Source organism: Camelus dromedarius, chromosome 27 (assembly GCF_036321535.1).
Source record: "Camelus dromedarius isolate mCamDro1 chromosome 27, mCamDro1.pat, whole genome shotgun sequence".
Taxonomy (NCBI): Eukaryota; Metazoa; Chordata; class Mammalia; order Artiodactyla; family Camelidae; genus Camelus; species Camelus dromedarius.
Genome location: NC_087462.1, coordinates 9,667,626 through 9,684,874, shown reverse-complemented (window position 1 = coordinate 9,684,874; position 17,249 = coordinate 9,667,626). Strand labels below are relative to the sequence as shown.

The 17,249-nt window shown below is 54.9% G+C and overlaps 3 protein-coding genes across 7 annotated transcripts; 1 reads left to right on the top strand and 2 right to left on the bottom strand.

Moving 5' to 3' along the window:
- Positions 1-859: 859 nt before the first annotated feature.
- MRPL34 (mitochondrial ribosomal protein L34) lies at positions 860-2,110 on the bottom strand. Its single transcript, XM_010995084.3, has 2 exons — positions 1,828-2,110; positions 860-1,585 (listed from the first exon to the last, which is right to left on the bottom strand). Exons 1-2 carry the CDS (start codon positions 1,899-1,901, stop codon positions 1,372-1,374), a joined length of 288 nt encoding a protein of 95 aa, XP_010993386.3. The 5' UTR covers positions 1,902-2,110; the 3' UTR covers positions 860-1,371.
- Positions 2,111-3,786: 1,676 nt separating this feature from the next.
- Positions 3,787-10,149, top strand: ABHD8 (abhydrolase domain containing 8). 2 transcript variants are annotated; one of them, XM_031437567.2, is made up of 5 exons: positions 3,787-3,986; positions 5,201-5,948; positions 7,871-8,041; positions 8,178-8,394; positions 9,452-10,149. In XM_031437567.2, exons 2-5 carry the CDS (start codon positions 5,215-5,217, stop codon positions 9,620-9,622), a joined length of 1,293 nt encoding a protein of 430 aa, XP_031293427.1. In that variant the 5' UTR covers positions 3,787-3,986; positions 5,201-5,214; the 3' UTR covers positions 9,623-10,149. The 2 variants fall into 2 exon arrangements, with proteins under 2 accessions (XP_031293427.1, XP_031293424.1); XM_031437564.2 differs by lacking the exon at positions 9,452-10,149 and adding an exon at positions 8,762-9,267.
- Positions 6,996-16,757, bottom strand: ANKLE1 (ankyrin repeat and LEM domain containing 1). Of its 4 annotated transcripts, XM_064479979.1 has the most exons (11): positions 16,372-16,757; positions 16,143-16,295; positions 15,609-15,714; positions 15,364-15,502; positions 14,381-15,115; positions 14,060-14,237; positions 13,139-13,298; positions 12,896-13,025; positions 12,498-12,626; positions 7,565-7,619; positions 6,996-7,460 (listed from the first exon to the last, which is right to left on the bottom strand). In XM_064479979.1, the coding sequence occupies exons 1-10, from the start codon at positions 16,593-16,595 to the stop codon at positions 7,576-7,578; spliced, it is 1,998 nt and encodes a 665-aa protein (XP_064336049.1). In that variant the 5' UTR covers positions 16,596-16,757; the 3' UTR covers positions 6,996-7,460; positions 7,565-7,575. The 4 variants fall into 4 exon arrangements, with proteins under 4 accessions (XP_064336049.1, XP_064336048.1, XP_064336050.1 ...); XM_064479978.1 differs by having other exon boundaries at positions 6,996-7,619; XM_064479980.1 differs by lacking the exons at positions 6,996-7,460; positions 7,565-7,619 and adding an exon at positions 10,706-11,573 and having other exon boundaries at positions 16,372-16,756.
- Positions 16,758-17,249: the final 492 nt, after the last annotated feature.

Genomic DNA, 17,249 nt, shown 5'->3' with positions numbered 1-17,249 from the left:
TCAAGTTCGGTTGAGAGAGCAAAACCCCGCCCGGGACTTGCAAGCGGTGAGGAGTAAAATCCGGAAGTGGGCGGGGGCCCCGCCCCCAAAGCCTCTTGGGATTTGTAGTCCACAACTCTCGGAGGTCCTGTAGGTCTGTTTCTAGCGTTTGCTACCCTTTTTCATATGGTAGCTTATGGGATTCTCACGGCAACCCCGGAATAATGCGGACTCACCGTAACAATACTCCCAGCCTCCTCCCTGGAGTTCCAACCTTAGGTTTCAGTGTATCTAAGCTGCTCCCTCACTAGCTTCTTGAGTATCTTTGAACTGACAGCTCAGACTCTTGTTCAAACACTTCCTGTAGCTCCCTAGTACTCCAGAGATCCAGTTCCACCTCCTCGGCCCCAAAATCTGGACCTCTCCGGCCACCCTCGACCACCTTTTATCCCTATCCCTGTCCAATCCCTCCTCCCTGTGGCCGTCCCAGATCTTACCACCTCCTCCAGGAAACCTTTCCTGGCTGCGTTCTTCCCAAGACTAAATCAGGTGCCTCCTCTAGGCTCCAGAGCCCTCACAATCCTCCGCCCAGCCCTGACTCCACTGTGTCCAAACTTCCTGGGTACGATCAAGCTTCCCACCCCCTCACCAGCCTTACAGCCTGGAGAGAACAAGGACTTATTGAGGAAGTACTCAATATGACAAAGCAGTGAAAGAGAAAAGAGCACCTCATTTTATAGGAACCAAATGCACCTCAAAGAGCTAAGGTCTTGCTCAAGATCACACAGCCCATTTCCAAGGGATAGGTGATGAATTCAAACCCTTCCCACCTCACTACAAGCCTTTCTGGAACTGAGAATTATGACATTTATAAGACAAGTAGAAATTTAAATATTTATTAGACTTTTAATGACATTAGGAATTATTGACCATTTTTTTAAGCTCTGAAAAGTTTTGCGAATATGTATTAAAGGGTCTTTATCTTGGAGAGATGCGTTCTGAAGTATTTACAGAAGAAATAACCTGATGCCTGAGATTTGCATCTCAGGAGAGGGCAGGATGTGTTGCAGGTATTGGTGGTCAGAGAGGTGTACAAGGTCACACGGGCGTTCACTGTACCATTCTGTGGACTGTTGCTTATGTTAGAAATTCTTCCTAATTCAAAAGCGTAAAAAGGCACTTGGCAAGGTCTGAGTTCCCATTCCGCCTTCCAGACCAATCCAAGATTTCTCCCCCTGGGCCACCAGAAATTTGAGGAGGATTCATGTCCGTCCGAGTCCGACTCGTCGCTGCTCTCCAGCTCCCAACAAAAACGGTGGTAGGCTAAGCGAGGAAAATGCTTTAATAGTGGCGGGGGGGGGGGGGGGATCCCCGCCGGCAGCGTCGCGCTCCTCAATGGCTCAATGATTTGCGGCCCTTGTGCATGCGGCGAAGAATGACCTGGACGCCAGCTGGCGTGCTCAAACGCCGTATCCAACCGTGCTTGTGCTTGCGTTTGATGTTACTCGGCTGATACTCGTTCCCGCGCGCCTTGCCCCGGGTCTGCTGCATGGCGGGGTGTCCCCAGGCGTCGGGAAGACCCAGCCAGGCCTGGGGCTGGAGCCACCTGCAGGGGTAGAGAGACGGCGAGAAAGGTCAGAGGGGGCGCTGTGTTACTTCTGCGTGGAGCTCAACCTCTTCGAGCTTCGGCTTCCCGATTCGTGCTGTGCCCGGACAGAGCCTGGCAACAAAACACGCTTCAGGAGTTCGCAAGGCATTGGCAGGTCATGTAGTCAGTAAACAGCTGGCGCCAGCCCCCGACACCGCCCTTACTCCCAGATTTGGGAATGGGTCCCCCTGAGGACTCACCTGTCACCCAGTAGCGCCGCTGACCTACTGACGGGGCCCAACAGGCGACCCACAGATCTGACAAAGAAAGCCATGTCCAACTGCGTGTCACGTTGTCCCGCGGCCACTTTTCCAAAGCCGGTAGGTTCCGCAGTGCGGAATGAGGACTTCTGGGCAACGTAGTTTCTCCTACAGCGGAGCACGCATGCCGCGGGGGCCTCCGGAAGTTGTAGTTCTACGTCTGCACTGTATACTTCAGACGAGAGCGTCTGTGCCCACAGGGGTGTGTGGACCAGCAAGTGGTAGGCGAAGGGCACCTCCTCCGCATGCGCGTGCATACTAGCTCTTATATCCTGGGGTCTGCTGGGAGTTGTAGTTCTTTCTCCTGCAGACCTGCAGAGGGCGCCCTGGGGTAACGGTGGCGCAGCTGGTGGCAGTCTCAGGAAACGGCTGGTTGAATCTCCCACGCCCAGCGGGAGTCGGGCAGATGGCACACAGCTGGCTGGCAGCTATCCTTTGGCCCCAGCCAAGTCTCCGCCCCTTGGCTGGGAGCCCAGGAGGTCTGAGTTCGAGTTGGCTGGATGTCCTTGGGGTGGTCATTCAATTTCTCAGTCTGTAAAACTCAAGGTTTGCAGGCTTGTCCTTGGCAGTGCCTCCATTCAGGCCCTAGAAGAATTTTTCTAATTCTCCTATCTGAGCCCTTTCCCTTCTCACACACCCTCTATGGCTCCCTATTGCCCCAAGGAAAATATCCAGCTCCTCTGGCAGGCATTTGAAACCCACTCTTAACATACGCACACACCCTAAATTTCAGCTACACCCTCCTTTGCCTGGTACACCCCTATTCATCTTTTAAAAATCCTCCTCAGATGCTCTCCCTTCCACCAGTCCTCTGGCCCATCACTGCTCTCCCCAGACTCTCCTGAAGCCCAGGGGGCCGTCAAGGGCCAGGCTTGCAGCTGAGTCCCTGCAGGCACCCCAGCATCTCCCAGTTTGGGGAGGGAGGGAGATTTTTCTGCATGAATAAACTGTAGTCTCCTGGGAGCACCCTGAGTGGGCAAGAGTGGGTGACTGGACCTAATCCAGCTCTGGCAGCAAATTCCAGGGGATGGGAGTGGGCAAGAAATGGTTAACCCCTTGTCCTCTGAAGCCTGTCCTACCTGCATCATCATTTAGCAAACCACTACAATACTACATCGGTACAATAATGCCAATAATGTATCGAATACTTTCCCTGCTGAGTGTTTTACCTGCATGGCAAATTCATGAGGGAATTACTTCATAGGGAAATAAATGAAGTCTCTGGACAGAGACTTGCTCAAGGTCACATATCAGCAAAGGGCAGAGACTGAATTTGAACCCTGGGCTCTCTGACTCCAGCTGAGACCACAGAGTCACCATTTAAATTGGCCAATGGTTAAACTCTATCTATCTGTGAAACTCTAAATCCCTAATTACCCATAGCTCCAAGACGTCCGTTTACTGGTTAAACAACAATTTCTGGGACTTGCAATCACACAATCGTGGTTCCAAGTCCCATCTCTGTGCCTCCCCCGCCCCTCCTCAGTTTGCTTGGAGGCCCTTTATGAGCCTCAGTTTCCCCTGCCTGAAATTACAAAGATCTGGGAGACTGTAGAACAGAAAGGTCAGCACAGAGAGAGGGACATAGGGGCTCAGTTTGGAGGGACAGGGCAGTTCGGAGGCAGAGGCTGGCCAAGGAGATCCTATTTGCGGTGAGGAGGATTCAGCTGCCGCCTCACAGGAGCCCCGCCGACCTCAGGTTGAGACCCCTTCTCTGCCCTGGACTAGGCCCAATCTCTCCCTCCACCTCTGTAAGACCCTAAGGGAGGCGGGGCCGTTGCACCCAGATCCCGCCCCCACCCCGAAGCTTCCGCCCCTGATTGGTAGTCTAACTAGGCCAGGTCATTCCGCAGTTGCTATTGGCCAAGGCGCCAGTCCGTCGGCGCGCGGTCCCGCCTCCCCCGGGGAGAGACTTACAGGGCTGGCCCGCTCCGCGGCAGCGGGATGTCCCCGCGCTGACCGCCCCGGGCCCGTGCCCACCCATGTGGATGCGCCCGGTCCGACCCCGCGCCACCATGTAAACGGCGCCCGCAGACGGACGCTGGCTTCACCGCCTGGGACCCCTCTGCCCTGCCCCGGGCCTCGGGGCCCTCAATGAGGTAAGCAGGGAGGGGGCCCTGTGAGAGGGACATCGAGGCCCCCGGGTCTTCCACTTTGGAGTGGGGTGTCCACAAAGCCCATGCTAGAGCTCTTAGGAAGCCGCGGAGCCCCTGTGGCCTCGACCCCGCCGCAAGGCTGTAGGGCACCCGGGAGGCGGGAGACTGGCTCTGTGGAGGGGAGCTGGCATGGCGCATCTGCGCCCCCCTCCGCAATCCCGGGCTGGAACCCTGCCGGAGGTGGGGGGCGCGGCCTGCTCCCCTTCCTCCATCAGTAAGTACGGGCCACCGCAGGCGCGGCCTTTGGCATTCATTTATCCCCGTGGAGCCCAGGATAGGGACGGCGAGGGGTTGGTCCCATCCCCAGGGCTTAAACAATGGGGGTGCACTGCACGAGTATCCCCTTCGAGTTATGTAACTGCCTGCGGTTGCCATGGACACGGTTGGGGGGGTGCCCAGAGAGCAGGATGGAGGCCTGGAGGCCCCCAGGTTCTCCATCCTCATCTTCACCACTGGAGTCTGTGTCAGGTCCTCAGAACCCAGAGTACTGATCAGTGGGAACAGAACAGTTTCTCCCAGAGTGTCTGGGCCTCAGCTTGTTGGTCTGTGAAACAGACCCACTGCACTGTGGTCTTGGGGAGTTGGGCAAGGCCTTCTGGAGCTCAATTTTGAAATCCCTCTCCCAGAGCCTTGCTTTTCAGGAGCCAGGTGTAGACACCTGGTATCAGGGCTCATTGGGATCTGGGCTGTTTAGGTGCCTTTGGAGCCCTCAGAATGTGCTGGTTTAGTGAAAGTGAGTTAATGAAACAGTGCATGAATGAATGGATGGATGGATGGTTGAATGGGTTTAGTAAGACGTGACTACAATAAATCTGAGCTGGAGGGTCCTCGGGGGTTGGGCCATATTTGCCACAATGTCCTCTCCTCTGGGAAGCCTGCCCTGATTCCACCACCTTCTCTATGGATGCCTTTTAGTGTCACCCATAGCCATGTCCTTCGCTCTAGGATAGACTATGCTGGGCCAGGAAGGTGGCCAACCTCATGCAGGTACTGACCAGACAAAACATCTTAGTGCTTGGTTGGCTTTGGCCCTCCCCAAACTGGAGCCTAGATGGGGCCTCCCAGTGCAACACATCTGACACGGGTGTGGGGAGTGGGTGCTGTGGGAGTGGAGGAATCCCTGTTTAAACGGCCTTTGAGCTGGCTGTCTCCCCCAGTCACAGGACACACCATGCTGACCGGGGTGACCGATGGGATCTTCTGTTGTCTGCTGGGTGCACCACCCAATGCCGTGGGGCCGCTGGAAAGCGTCGAGTCCAGTGATGGCTACACCTTTGTGGAGGTCAAGCCTGGTCGTGTGCTGCGGGTGAAGCATGCTGGACCAGCTCCGGCCCCAACCCCACCTCCACCACTGCCGGATACCGCCCATGGGGACCAGTCCGGCTTGGTCCACTGCCAGCGCAGAATCACCGTGTACCGCAATGGGCGGTTACTGGTGGAGAACCTGGGCCAGGCACCGCGAGCTGACCTCTTGCATGGGCAGAATGGCTCTGGGGAGCCACCAGCCGCCCTAGAGGTAGAGCTGGTGGACCCAGCGGGCAGTGATGGCCGCTCAGGCCCGGGCAGTGCTGGCAGTGGTGGGCGACGGCGGCGAGCCCGACGCCCCAAGCGGACCATCCACATTGACTGTGAGAAGCGTATCACCAGCTGCAAGGGCGCCCAGGCCGACGTGGTGCTCTTTTTCATCCACGGTGTCGGCGGCTCCCTGGCCATCTGGAAGGAGCAGCTGGACTTCTTTGTGCGCCTGGGCTATGAGGTGGTGGCACCCGACCTGGCTGGCCACGGGGCCAGCTCAGCCCCCCAGGTGGCTGCAGCCTACACCTTCTATGCGCTGGCAGAGGACATGCGCGCCATCTTCAAGCGCTATGCCAAGAAGCGAAACGTGCTCATTGGGCATTCCTATGGGTGAGCCAATGCTGGGGTGGGGATGAGGGTAAGGGGTGGGGGCTGGCAGGAACTGGACACCCACATACAAAATGCTAATTTCCCTTCTTGAAAAAATCCCATTAACATCTGCCACAGAACAGGGATTCCTGCCACCAATGCTATTGTTTCACATTGTTCTAAAGCAGTGTCTCAACCTCCAAATTATTGACATTTTAGATCAAGTAATTCTTTTCTGTGAGGGGCTTTCCTGTGCACCGTAGGATGTTTAGCAGCATCCCTGACCTCTGCGCATTAGATGCCACTAGTGCAATGGTCTAGTGATGATCATGGCAATCAGAAATGCCTTCAGATGTTGCCAGAGGTCCTCTGGTGGGCAGAATCACCCCTGGCTGAGACGCACTGTCTTTGACGAAGTTCAAAAATTGGTTGCTCTGAAGACCCCAAGGGCTCCAAGGAAGGACTAATTGGAATTCCATACATTTGGTTTATAAGGGCTCAGGTTGCTGTAATTCACTATCCCTTAAATGAGTGATGGATAATACCACCTTTCTTTTGATGGGGGGGGAGGTAATTAGGTTTAATTGTTTGTTTGTTTGTTTGTTTGTTTATCTAATGGAGGTACTGGGGATTGAACCCGGCACCTTATGTATGCTAAGCACTCACTCTTACCACTGAGCTATAACCTCCCCACTCCATCTAGCATTTAAATTAGAGTCCACTCTATGGAAGGCTCTGGGTTGGGGTGACTGATCACTGCCAAGTGGTACCATTTGGTCCTTTACTCAGGAAGAAAGGCAGGATCTGATCAGCCAGCCAGGTTGAGAACCACTGTTTCAGCAGTTGCAGCCCATGCAATTAGCCAAGAAAACGAAATGTTATATAAGTTTCCAAAAGAAAGGAAGACAGACTGGAAAGTAACCTAGCTCCTATTTGTTTATATGAAAACATCCCCCAAAATGGATGGTTATGCTAAATAATTCCTCCAGTTAAATGACCACCCATCTGTGGAAATACCTCTTACCCCTTAACTGCTATGAAGTCAGCACAGTTACTATGTGACAGATTTGGAGATGGAAGTTCAGAGAGGTTAAGCAGTTTGCCCAAGTGCACCAGTGAGTCACTGGCACAGTCAAGTCCACCCAACTTCTGCTTGTATCCTGTCCCTCTTTTCAGCAGGAGTTGGCAAATTTTTTCTTGAAGGGCCAAATATTACATATTTTAGATTCACAAGCCATACTGTTGGTCTCTGTTGGAACTTCACAAGACTACTCCAGGAAAACAGTCATAATTGTAAACACATGGGCATGGCTTTGTTCCAATAAATCTTTATTTACAAAATATCTGACATATTTACAAAATTGTAAACTTAGTTGACAAAAACAAGTAGCTAGCCCACAGGCCATAGTTTGCCAAATGAACCCTGCTTTAGGGGGAATGAGGCCTGGACTGTGGGGGCTCCTCAGGCTGCACCCTTCCACCTTGCATAAGGCCGGCAGATGTGCGATGCCCAGAGGCCGATGAGAGAAGATCCTGAAAGGGAAGGGATATGCAGGAAACAGTCACCTTCTCTGAGAAGCCAAAGGGTTTGTTCAATCAAATAGTTTTCCTGATACTTGGAAATTAATAATTCTTACCTCTTTGGGGGTCATTGTGACTTTGAGGATTTGATGAAAGGTCTGGATTTGGATCCTCTCCAAAAGAAAACAAAAATCCATGTTCAACACACACACACACAGACACACAATCTCACAATACCAGGGCATTTGAGGTGCCCCACCCATCCCTCACCCCCCCCCCATCTGGTGTCCATGGATCCCAGGGGAAGAATCTTGGCCTTCAAGGACCTGCCTCTGGGTGAGGGGAGGGCATTAACCCCCTCCCTGCTTGTATCCTGCTGACCACTGCCCTTCAACCCTCCCCACCATCCACCTATGGGGCAGGGTCTCCTTCTGCACGTTCCTGGCGCACGAGTACCCAGACCTGGTGCACAAGGTGATCATGATCAACGGAGGGGGCCCCACAGCACTGGAGCCCAGCTTCTGCTCCATCTTCAACATGCCCACGTGTGTCCTGCACTGCCTGTCACCCTGCCTGGCTTGGAGCTTCCTCAAGTGAGTGACCCTGGCCCTGCCCTGGCATCTCCCCGAATCGGATGGGAGGGGAGGTTGTAATGCTGGGGCTGGAATGGGGGACACCCCTGGTGGGCGAGCTGGCACAAGGGCTCCAGCGGTGCCTCCCAAACCCCAGGGCCGGCTTCGCCCACCAAGGAGCCAAAGAGAAGCAGCTGCTGAAGGAGGGCAATGCGTTCAACGTGTCGTCCTTCGTGCTTCGGGCCATGATGAGTGGCCAGTATTGGCCCGAGGGCGATGAGGTCTACCATGCCGAGCTCACCGTGCCTGTCCTGCTTGTCCACGGCATGCATGACAAGTTTGTGCCGGTGGAGGAAGACCAGCGCATGGCCGAGGTAGGGGCATGACACCCCGGCCACCACACCCCACCACACCCCCCTTGCACAGCCTAAGGGGACCCTGACACAAGTGCTCCAGCCCCAAGGAAGTCAGAGCTTAGATCAAAAGTCAAAGGTGGAATCCAGGAAGTGGGGCTCCTTGGACAGGTGGTGGGATGTTTGTGCTGCCCCACTGCACATAAAAAGGCACTCTTCACAGCTGGGATTTGTGATGGGTTACATAATTCTGAGAGAGGGCTTTAAATTAGAAAGGGTCTTTAAATTAGAGTCAGAGATCTTTAAATTAGAAAGGGTCTTGAGATCTTTAGTGCTTAGACTAGCTCTGGATCAGTGGTTCTTAACCAGGGATAATTCTGTCCTCCAGGGGACATGTGGAAGTGTCTGCAGACTTTTTGGTTGTTACGACTGTGCAAGAGGGAGGTGCTACTGGTGGCTTCTGGTGTGTGGAGACCAGGGATGCTGCGCTGCCCAACACCCTAGAATGAGCAGGCCTCACTGCAGAAAAAGATCCGGCTCCAAAAGTCTCAGTAGAGTGGAGACTGAGATACCCTACCTTAGTGTGAGAGACCTTGTCTGCGTCTCTCAGTGATTTCTCACCCAGGTGACTTTGCCCCCTAGAGACATTGCCCCCTAAAGACATTTGGCAATGTCTGGAGACATTTTAAATTGTCACACTGTGGGGGTGGCAGGGAGTGGGATGCGATTACTGGCATCTAGTGATGCTCGAGGCCAGGGATGCGGCTGAGTATCATACAGTGCATGAACAGTCCCCATCCCAGAGTATGATCCTGCCCCAAATGTCACTAGTGCCCAGGTTGAGAAATCATGCTCTGGACATACTGTAGGCACTTAATAAATGTGGAATGAGTGAATACCGAGTTGGGCTCCAGCAAGGTGACAGGTCACCCTCCAGCTCCCCCTTGGGTGGAAATGGGGGAATATAGGATAGACTGCAAGAGAGACATCCTGATAGATAGCTAGGGAGTCTCAGGACAGCCTGGCCCCGAGGTCCGCCATCCTGCCTCTACCCATCTTGAGCCTGCGTCCTCCGCAGATCCTGCTCCTGGCCTTCCTGAAGCTCATCGACGAAGGCAGCCACATGGTGATGCTGGAGTGCCCGGAGACGGTAAACACGCTGCTCCACGAATTTCTGCTCTGGGAGCCAGAGCCCTCGCCCAAGGCCCTGCCCGAGCCCCTGCCTGCGCCCCCAGAGGAGAAGAAGTAGCGACTGAGCTGGCCGGGTATCACTTAGTGAGCGCAGGAGCAAGAGGAGGAGGCAGGAGCCGGGTCGGGTCTGCAGCGTGGATCACCTGGGCGGGCCCTCCGCTCCGGTGGGCGGGATCAGGTCAAGGAGACGCCCCCAGGCCGGCTGGGCAGGACGTGGCATTCGTGGGAGCCAGGTGCGCACAGTGCTCTCTGCTTCAGTCCTGCGGTGACCATCGGTGTTTCGGGTCCATAGCCGGGCCCCCCGCAGAGGATGACCTTGTACAGAAGCCCTCTCCTCCACAACGCCAGGGCCGAGGCAGGCCCCCACCCGCTCTCTGTCTTCCGTGTCAGCCATGCTTGATCCTGGGACTCACGAGCCCCCAGGGACCCTCGGGGCCCCTCCCCAATGCCCGAGACCCCTTACCACCCCCACCCCATTCCTCGGCGCTGGGAGCTATTGTTGCCCAAGGTGGGGAGGGTTTGGGAGGGGGCTAGCGCCACCGAACCTGCACATCTCAACTTGTAACTCAATAAAAAGTGACAATCCAAGTCTCCGGACCAGTGCTGGATGACTTCAGGACGGGGTCGCCCTGAGCTTGTTTTCCCATGTGCGGGCTGGACTTATGGTGCCTCCCACTCGGGGCTGGCCCGCAGAGACTTGAGGATATGGTCAGTCCAGGCTTGCTTCCTGAGTTCCCCCCCCCCCCAAAAAGCAGGGGCTACTTGGGCAGTATTCCTGGAGCAGAAGGCTGTATGGGGCCGAGCTCCCGGTCCCTGGAGGGGAGGAGGAAGACCAACTGAGGTCAATGCTGAAGTTGAGGTGAGGATCAGCGGCTGTTGCATCTAATTAGAGTAGCCATAATTGATGCCAGCTCCATGCAAGGCCCTGTGCTGGGTATCTTAAACCCAGAGGTTCGTCAATGCACACTACACAGCAAACTGGTACCTCTTACTGTCCTGTTTTTATCTTACAACTTGATCACTTTTGTCATAAAGATGGTTTTTATTTTGAATCTTTTTTTGCCTGGTGGAAGGATTTCCCTGCTCAGTGGCCTCTGTATCTTTTTTCTTTTTAAGGAAAAAAAACTTTTAAGACGGGAGGTAATTATTTTATTTGCTCATTTTTAATGGAGGTACTGGGGATTGAACCCAGGACCCTGTGCATGCTAAGCACACATTCTATCACTGAGCTATACCCTCCACCCCTCTCTATTGTATTCTAATGTATATATATCTAGATTTATCTGTGGTTTGTGTGGACGGTGGGAGGAGAGATTGGTCTCCTCAGCTGCTGCACCTTTGGTCCTTTCCCCGCTGGTTTGTGACCCCACCTTTAATTTAAAGCAGGGGTTCATACAAGGACACTGTCGTACTTTGGCAAATTCAGGAGACATTTTTGATTGCCACAACTGGGAGTGGCGGGGGTGGGGGTGGTGAGGGAAGTGCTCCTGGCGTCTGGTAGGTGGGGCCCAGGAATGCTGCCTGACACCCTACAATACACAGGACAGCCCCCACCGCAAGGAGTAACCTGACCTCAAAGTCAGTAAGGCAGAGGTGGGGAAACCCTGTTAGACAAATACCATCTCTTCTGGGCCTTTTGGGGTGGGGGGCGTCTGGATTCTTTCTATTTGCGTATTCTTGGGAGATGGCACGCAGTTTCGATTGTTATCGCTTTATCAAGCAACTACTTGGTGTCTGGGAGAATTCCGTGTCTTACAAATGAGCAAACAGAAGCTCGGAGAGTAGTTTCTTCAGCTCAGTTAAAATGGTAGCACCCAGGCACCCTCCATGGGCAGGGACCCTAATTATCCACAGAGTACTCAGGGGCTTAGCAGTGGAGGCAGTGGAGGAATGGAGGCCGGTAGCACCTTGGCCTGCCCCCTGCAAGCCCTGGTTTGCTGAGCCGCAAGACGGACAGGTGTTGAATCCAATGAGGCAGCAGATCTCACCAAGTCCAGAAACCCTCTAGACTGTTTTGAAGAAACAACTTATGGAAAATTTAAATGATCCCATCAACACTATCCCAATAGTGGCTTGGCATTTACTGAAGCTCTTTGCATAAAGTCGGGGTTACTGATCTCATTTTACAGTGGAAGGAACAGGTTCAGAGAAGCAACGCCACGAGGCTCCAGTCACACAGGGATCCCTAGGAGTGCTGCTGTCTCACACTAGCACCGGGAAGATCTCCCCAGCCCTGCCCACCCCTCACCACACACAATCGGCCCCTCGAGAACATTCCAGAACCCTCCCCCCTTCCCCCAGAGACTTTCCACCTGGGCTGCAGAGCTGCCTCTGGCTCAGTAGGGCTCTAAGCAAACACTATCCCATGACTTCATTTAATCTGATCCCCACAATGACCCCCTGAGGTAGCACCTCGCACTTTCCCCAGGCTCAGAGAGAAATTACTGCTCCGAGGTCCCATAGCTGGAAGCAGCATAACCCCGTACTTGAGCTGGGCAGATTCCCTTCGTGTAACGGATTGGAAGCCCCTGGCCCAGCCCACACTGTGGGTCTTCTGTGTCTGGGAGATAAAAAATGGATTCTTTGCACAGACAGGACCAAACTGCCAAAGCATTGGCATGTTTCAAAGCACCAGAATGTTCCAAAGACCCATCTGGTCTACTTGTTCTCCTCTCACATCCCCTTAGTCTCCTCCCATGACAGGGAGCTCACTACCTCTCCAGCAGTTCCATCTGTAATAAAGTCCTCCCTCAGTCTACAAGGGAGACCTGCCTGGCTGTTCCCCAACTAGCCCTCTGGAGCTAGAGATGCGGGGCTGCTCTCACAGGGCAGCTGGAACATTCAAACACTCTGCTCTCTACCTAAGCTGAATGGCCAACTCCCCAGGGTTCAGCCACGGGCCTGGATGTCCTGGGGCCGCAGCTCTCGCTCACCCTCAGCCAGGAAGACAAGGAGGGCACGGTGCAGCAGATGTACCCCTAAGCGGCGGCGCCGGTGCAGTGGCCAGCCTGCCACCACTCCATAGCAGTGTCCTTGCTTCTGGTTGGTCAAGGTCTGGATCCCTGAGGAGATTGGGGGTTAGGTCACAAAGGCAGCCTCCAGGAACCCCTGGCAGAAGTATATGCCAGTGAATGCACTGGGTATTGCCCTCGAGCAGGAGTAAACCAATGGAGCAAAATATGTACATGTGCAGATACACAATTGGTGCTCAATAACTGCTCACTGAACAAATGAACAGCCCTGATGGAGGAAGGGGTGAGGAAATCAGCAGATCTAGTGCCCTTCATGTGACAACCCCCACCACCAACACACACACAAGCCAGGCACCCACCTAGAGCATCCACAAGACATGCCTCTCGAGTGTAAGCCTCCACGGCAACCACATGCTGGAAGCAATGTAGGGAGACAACTCCGCGACCACTGGCCCAAATGTCCAAGATCTGGCGCACCTTGGGACAGGCCTAGGGAGGGGGGCCAAGGCAAGGGGTTAGGAGTCCGCCCCCCAATTCCCTCCTTCTTCTGCCTGCCTGCAGCTGGGCTGCTGCTGCCATGACCCTTGTCCTTATCCTCACACCTGTTTTCCTGGCCGCCCACGGTGACTGAGGGCCTCCCAGAGGTGGACATCTGGCCGGGCCCGTGTTCCCTTGCCCACATAGAAGATGGCATGTACAAAAATCCGAAGGCATTCAGCCAGGGTCAGTGAGAAGGCCCGGGTTGGCAGGTCCTGAGTCTCCCTAGATGAAGCAGACGGCTCAGAGAAAAAAAAGTGATGAGAGTCACCCCAGAGACAGTCTCTGAAGTCACAGAGCAAACTGAACCCACATCCAGTGACTCCCGTTACGTAAAAGGCAGTGGCGGGGGTGGGAACTGTTCCCCCAAGGACACTCAGCAGCTTCAATTGGATCCAACTGTCTTTTTTTCTTTTAATAAATTTTTTTTTAAAAATTGAATGAAAGATTCTTTAAATTCTACAGTGCTTCACAGTTTTCAAAAGTTTCACACACATGATTTCATATAATCCAAAAATAACTTTTTAAATTCTCCTATATCGCCCCTCCCCCATCCCCTCTCCACACTAGTAATCACTAGTTTGTTTTCTATATCTGTGAGTCTGCTCCTTTTTTGTTTTATTCACTAGTTTGTTGTATTTTTAAGATTCCACATATAAGTGATATTGTACAGTATTTGTCTCTTTCTGACTTCTTTCACTTAGCATAATGCCCTCCAAGTCCATCCATGTTGCTGCACATGGCAAACTTTCATTCTTTTTATGGCTGAGTAGTAGTCCATTGTGTGTGTGTATACATCAATTATATATAAGACATATGTCACAATTATATATATATAATTATATATATATCACACCAATTGCCTTTTGTAAATAAAGAAGCTGATGACCAGAGAAGGCCAGTTTCCTTCTTAAGGACACACAGAATATAAGAACCAATCCCAGAATTTCCGGGTCCCACTTCCAGGTGACTTCTGCTCCAAGTACCTGGGGTCCAGGAGTAGATAAGTGAAGCTGGACTTCACAACTCCCTCCCGCCACCTTCTGGAGGGATCCGGCCGCTTAAACTGCTGGGCAAGAACATCCTCATCTGCCTGGGCATCTGGGATGCGGCCTGTCCGCAGGGCCTCGGCCAGCTCTGGGCTGTGCCCTGAAAATTCTGGGCCTGGGAGGGGAAACTGGGTCAAGAGAGACAAAGGAAGGGGTGGTTCCCAGAGATGGAGGGAGAAGTAGGTTGCACTGAGAGCCAGGGGGTCTCCAGGGACTCCTGGAGGTTCCTTGTACTCTGGATGCCCAGAAGGGACTAACCTGGAGCAGCCTGGGCTTCTTCCAGCCGTCGGAGGTAGTGTGGCCGGCTGAAGGGCGTGATGGGGCCAGGGCTCTCACCAAGCGCCCGGAGTGCTTGCAGCAGCTCCAGGTCAGATATGGTGGGGTCCAGTGGGCATTGGCAAGAGGGGACGGGGTCTCTGCTCCCCATGGAGCTCGCCTCATCCTCTGTCAGCCAGAGGGCAGCCACATCACTGTCAAGGGACTGGTCATCTTTCTGGAAGTGGAATTCACAGGGTCCAGACGGTGGTTCCCAAGGGGGCCTATTGGCTGGGCTCCTGTCTGGGAAGGACTTAGGGGAGGGGGAAGCATCTGGCAAGGTCAGAGTCAGGGCTTGCAGGCGGGCATTTAGTTCTGTCTCTCTGCTCTCCATGAGGGCTTGATGCTCCAGCTGTGGGGTACCCGAAGATCTTGGCACCCTCTGGGAGGGTTGGACACCAGTCCAGGGGTATGTGTCGGGGCATGGATCCTCAGCTCCAGAGGCCTCAACCGCGGTGACAAAGGAGGCAACTGAGCTGCAGTCCCAGCGCCCTAGGGGGGACCCCGAGATGCCATCTGTGTCAGCAATGTTAGGGTGGGCAAGAAGGCTGGGGGGTCCAGGGCTAGCCTTCAGGTTCATGTCCTTGCTGTCACCTCTGTCCAGTGCTGTGGAGTCCAGCATCACATTGGGAGGTCCAGGGGGGCTGATATCCAGCCCCTTTTCCCAAAGGCCTGGGCCTGGAGCAGGGGATAAGAGTGAGTGTCAGAGAGGAGGGAGGAGGAAGTAAGAGACAAAGACGGAAGTCAGATCAGACAGAAAGAAGCGGCTGCAATCACGAGGAGAAGGGAGCGAGTCGGAGGCAGAGAGACTGACTGGAGATCCTGGACATAAAACTCAAACAGGGGGAGAGAGTGGACATCAGAGACAGAGATTCGCAAAGCTAGATCAGATGCTAAGCATCCCCAGCCGCGCAGGCTCCACTCACCACCAGGCTGGGGCTCTGGGTCCTGGGTGACTGCCCGGGTCCGGGTCGGGGTCCTGGTCTGGGTCTCCAGCTCCCGCAGGATACACACACAGTTCTGATGCCCCTGCTGCTCCGCCAAGTCCAGCGGCCGGAGTCCATCCTGCAGCGGCTCGGTCAGCAGGGGGCGCCCGAGGCCCTCTCCTCCCTCCCTCCCTCCCTCCCTCCCTCAGGGTTGGCCCTGCTACAGCCAACGCAGGGGACCCCACCTGGTCGCGCAGCGCGGGGTCCGCTCCCTGGCTCAGCAGCAGCTCCAGGCCGCGGCGACAGCCCCAGGCAGCAGCCACGTGCAGCGGCGTCAGCGCCTCGGCCGATCTGGGGCAGAGGCGAAGGAGGGGATCAGTGGAGGAGAGAACTCGATCTCCGCCCCGGGTCCCGGAGCCTTGGCTCTCAGCCCCCTATCTCCGTTCTCTAGCCTGAGATACCACCCTTGGAATCTAGATCCTGCGCCCTCGGGCTGGAATTCAAACCTCTGCTCTCTGACTCTAGAAACCATCAGATGCGAAACTTTGATTCCTCACTTTGGCCCCAGCGAAACCTCATGCCCCACTATAGGTCTAGTACCCTAGCCTCTGCCGCCCTTGAACCCTCAAGATCCCTTCCCAGGTTCCCCAAGTTCCGCCCCAGGGTCCCCATCCTTGGATCTTGGGACGCCCTCTCCAAGGCTCCCAGGTCTCACCCTCGGACTCGGGAGACACCTCCTCTGCGCGGCATACCTGCCCCAAGCCTAGACCTCCTCTCACCGTGCGTTGGGGTCTCCGCCACGGCGAAGCAGGGCCTCAAGGCAACTCAGACTCCGCGGGTGCCGGGCTCTGGCCGCCAGGTGCATGGCCGCCGCGCCATCCTCCAATACCAGGTTGGGGTCGGCACCGCGGCGGAGCAGCTCCTCCACGACCCTACGGTCAAAGGGTCAGAGTGGACCGCGACACACGCCCCCCACCCCCGCCCCGCCCCCCCGGGCCCCGCCCTCACCGCAACTCCTCCTCCCGCAAGGCCACCCGCAGCCGCCGAGCCAAGCCAGCCGCAGCGCCCATGCCCCGGGGGCCGCCCAGGCCCGCGGCCAGGCGGGCTGATTTCCAACTTCCCGAGGCGCCCTTGTGCGCACGCGCCGTCCCGCCCACCGGCTGGGTTCCCCGCGCGGAAGCGCAGTGCAGGGTCTCCAACCAGGCAGACCCACGCCGCATTGTCGTCCACATCGAGGTTCGGAAGCTTTAGCGCTGGCCCGACCCCGCGACACCAAGTGGCGTCCAGACAGGGCTTGGGGCTGCAGATAAGGGCCTGGAAGGGTGGAGGTCGCCGTCTGTGCCATTATCTCTCAAAATGGTGTAAACACGAACGCACCCTGCTGGAGGGGGTGGAGCTACGATCCGGGCACTAAGTCTCAGGGCATTAAGTCTCCCGGAATCCTCTGCTCAGGCGGCCTCCATTAGCACACACATCCCTAATGGTATATAAGTCTTCAGTTAATAGCTCCCGCCTGCAGAAGCTATGCGTCTCCCGTTTTCAGTCCTGCAGGGTCGGGAGCCCATTACTTAGGAGATCTGGGACTCTTAGGGCTTTAGTTTCCCCATATGCAAAATGGGAGAATAACCCCAGGCGGCTTTGAAGTTGATCGAGGGGCCTGGCACACAGATGCCCAATAAATGCTCATGGGAAAGAAAAGCTGTTTCCCCATAAAACTATTTTTTTATGGAACTGAGAAAATCTAGCTGGTAAACTTTTTTCACAATTTCTCATTATCCAGGAAGACAATTGAATAGTGGACCTGTTATAAGTGTCTCCTTTCTCCCTTCCTCTGGGGAGCACCCACACTATTTCCTAATGGAACTATAAACCTCCCTTCCCAGAGA

Bases quoted from the DNA above. Each gene is read 5' to 3' on its own strand.
- MRPL34 (XM_010995084.3), bottom strand. From the start codon at position 1,901: ATGGCTTTCTTTGTCAGATCTGTGGGTCGCCTGTTGGGCCCCGTCAGT. The intron at 1,586-1,827 runs GTGAGTCCTCAG...CTACCCCTGCAG, and splicing joins GCGGCGCTACTGGGTGACAG to GTGGCTCCAGCCCCAGGCCT.
- ABHD8 (XM_031437564.2), top strand. From the start codon at position 5,215: ATGCTGACCGGGGTGACCGATGGGATCTTCTGTTGTCTGCTGGGTGCA. The intron at 5,949-7,870 runs GTGAGCCAATGC...CCTATGGGGCAG, and splicing joins CTCATTGGGCATTCCTATGG to GGTCTCCTTCTGCACGTTCC. The intron at 8,395-8,761 runs GTAGGGGCATGA...TCTGTCCTCCAG, and splicing joins AAGACCAGCGCATGGCCGAG to GGGACATGTGGAAGTGTCTG.
- ANKLE1 (XM_064479978.1), bottom strand. From the start codon at position 16,595: ATGTGGACGACAATGCGGCGTGGGTCTGCCTGGTTGGAGACCCTGCAC. The intron at 12,627-12,895 runs GTGGGTGCCTGG...CAATCTCCTCAG, and splicing joins ATGTCTTGTGGATGCTCTAG to GGATCCAGACCTTGACCAAC. The intron at 7,620-12,497 runs GTGAGCGAGAGC...TCTTTTGGAGAG, and splicing joins CCTTGTCTTCCTGGCTGAGG to GATCCAAATCCAGACCTTTC.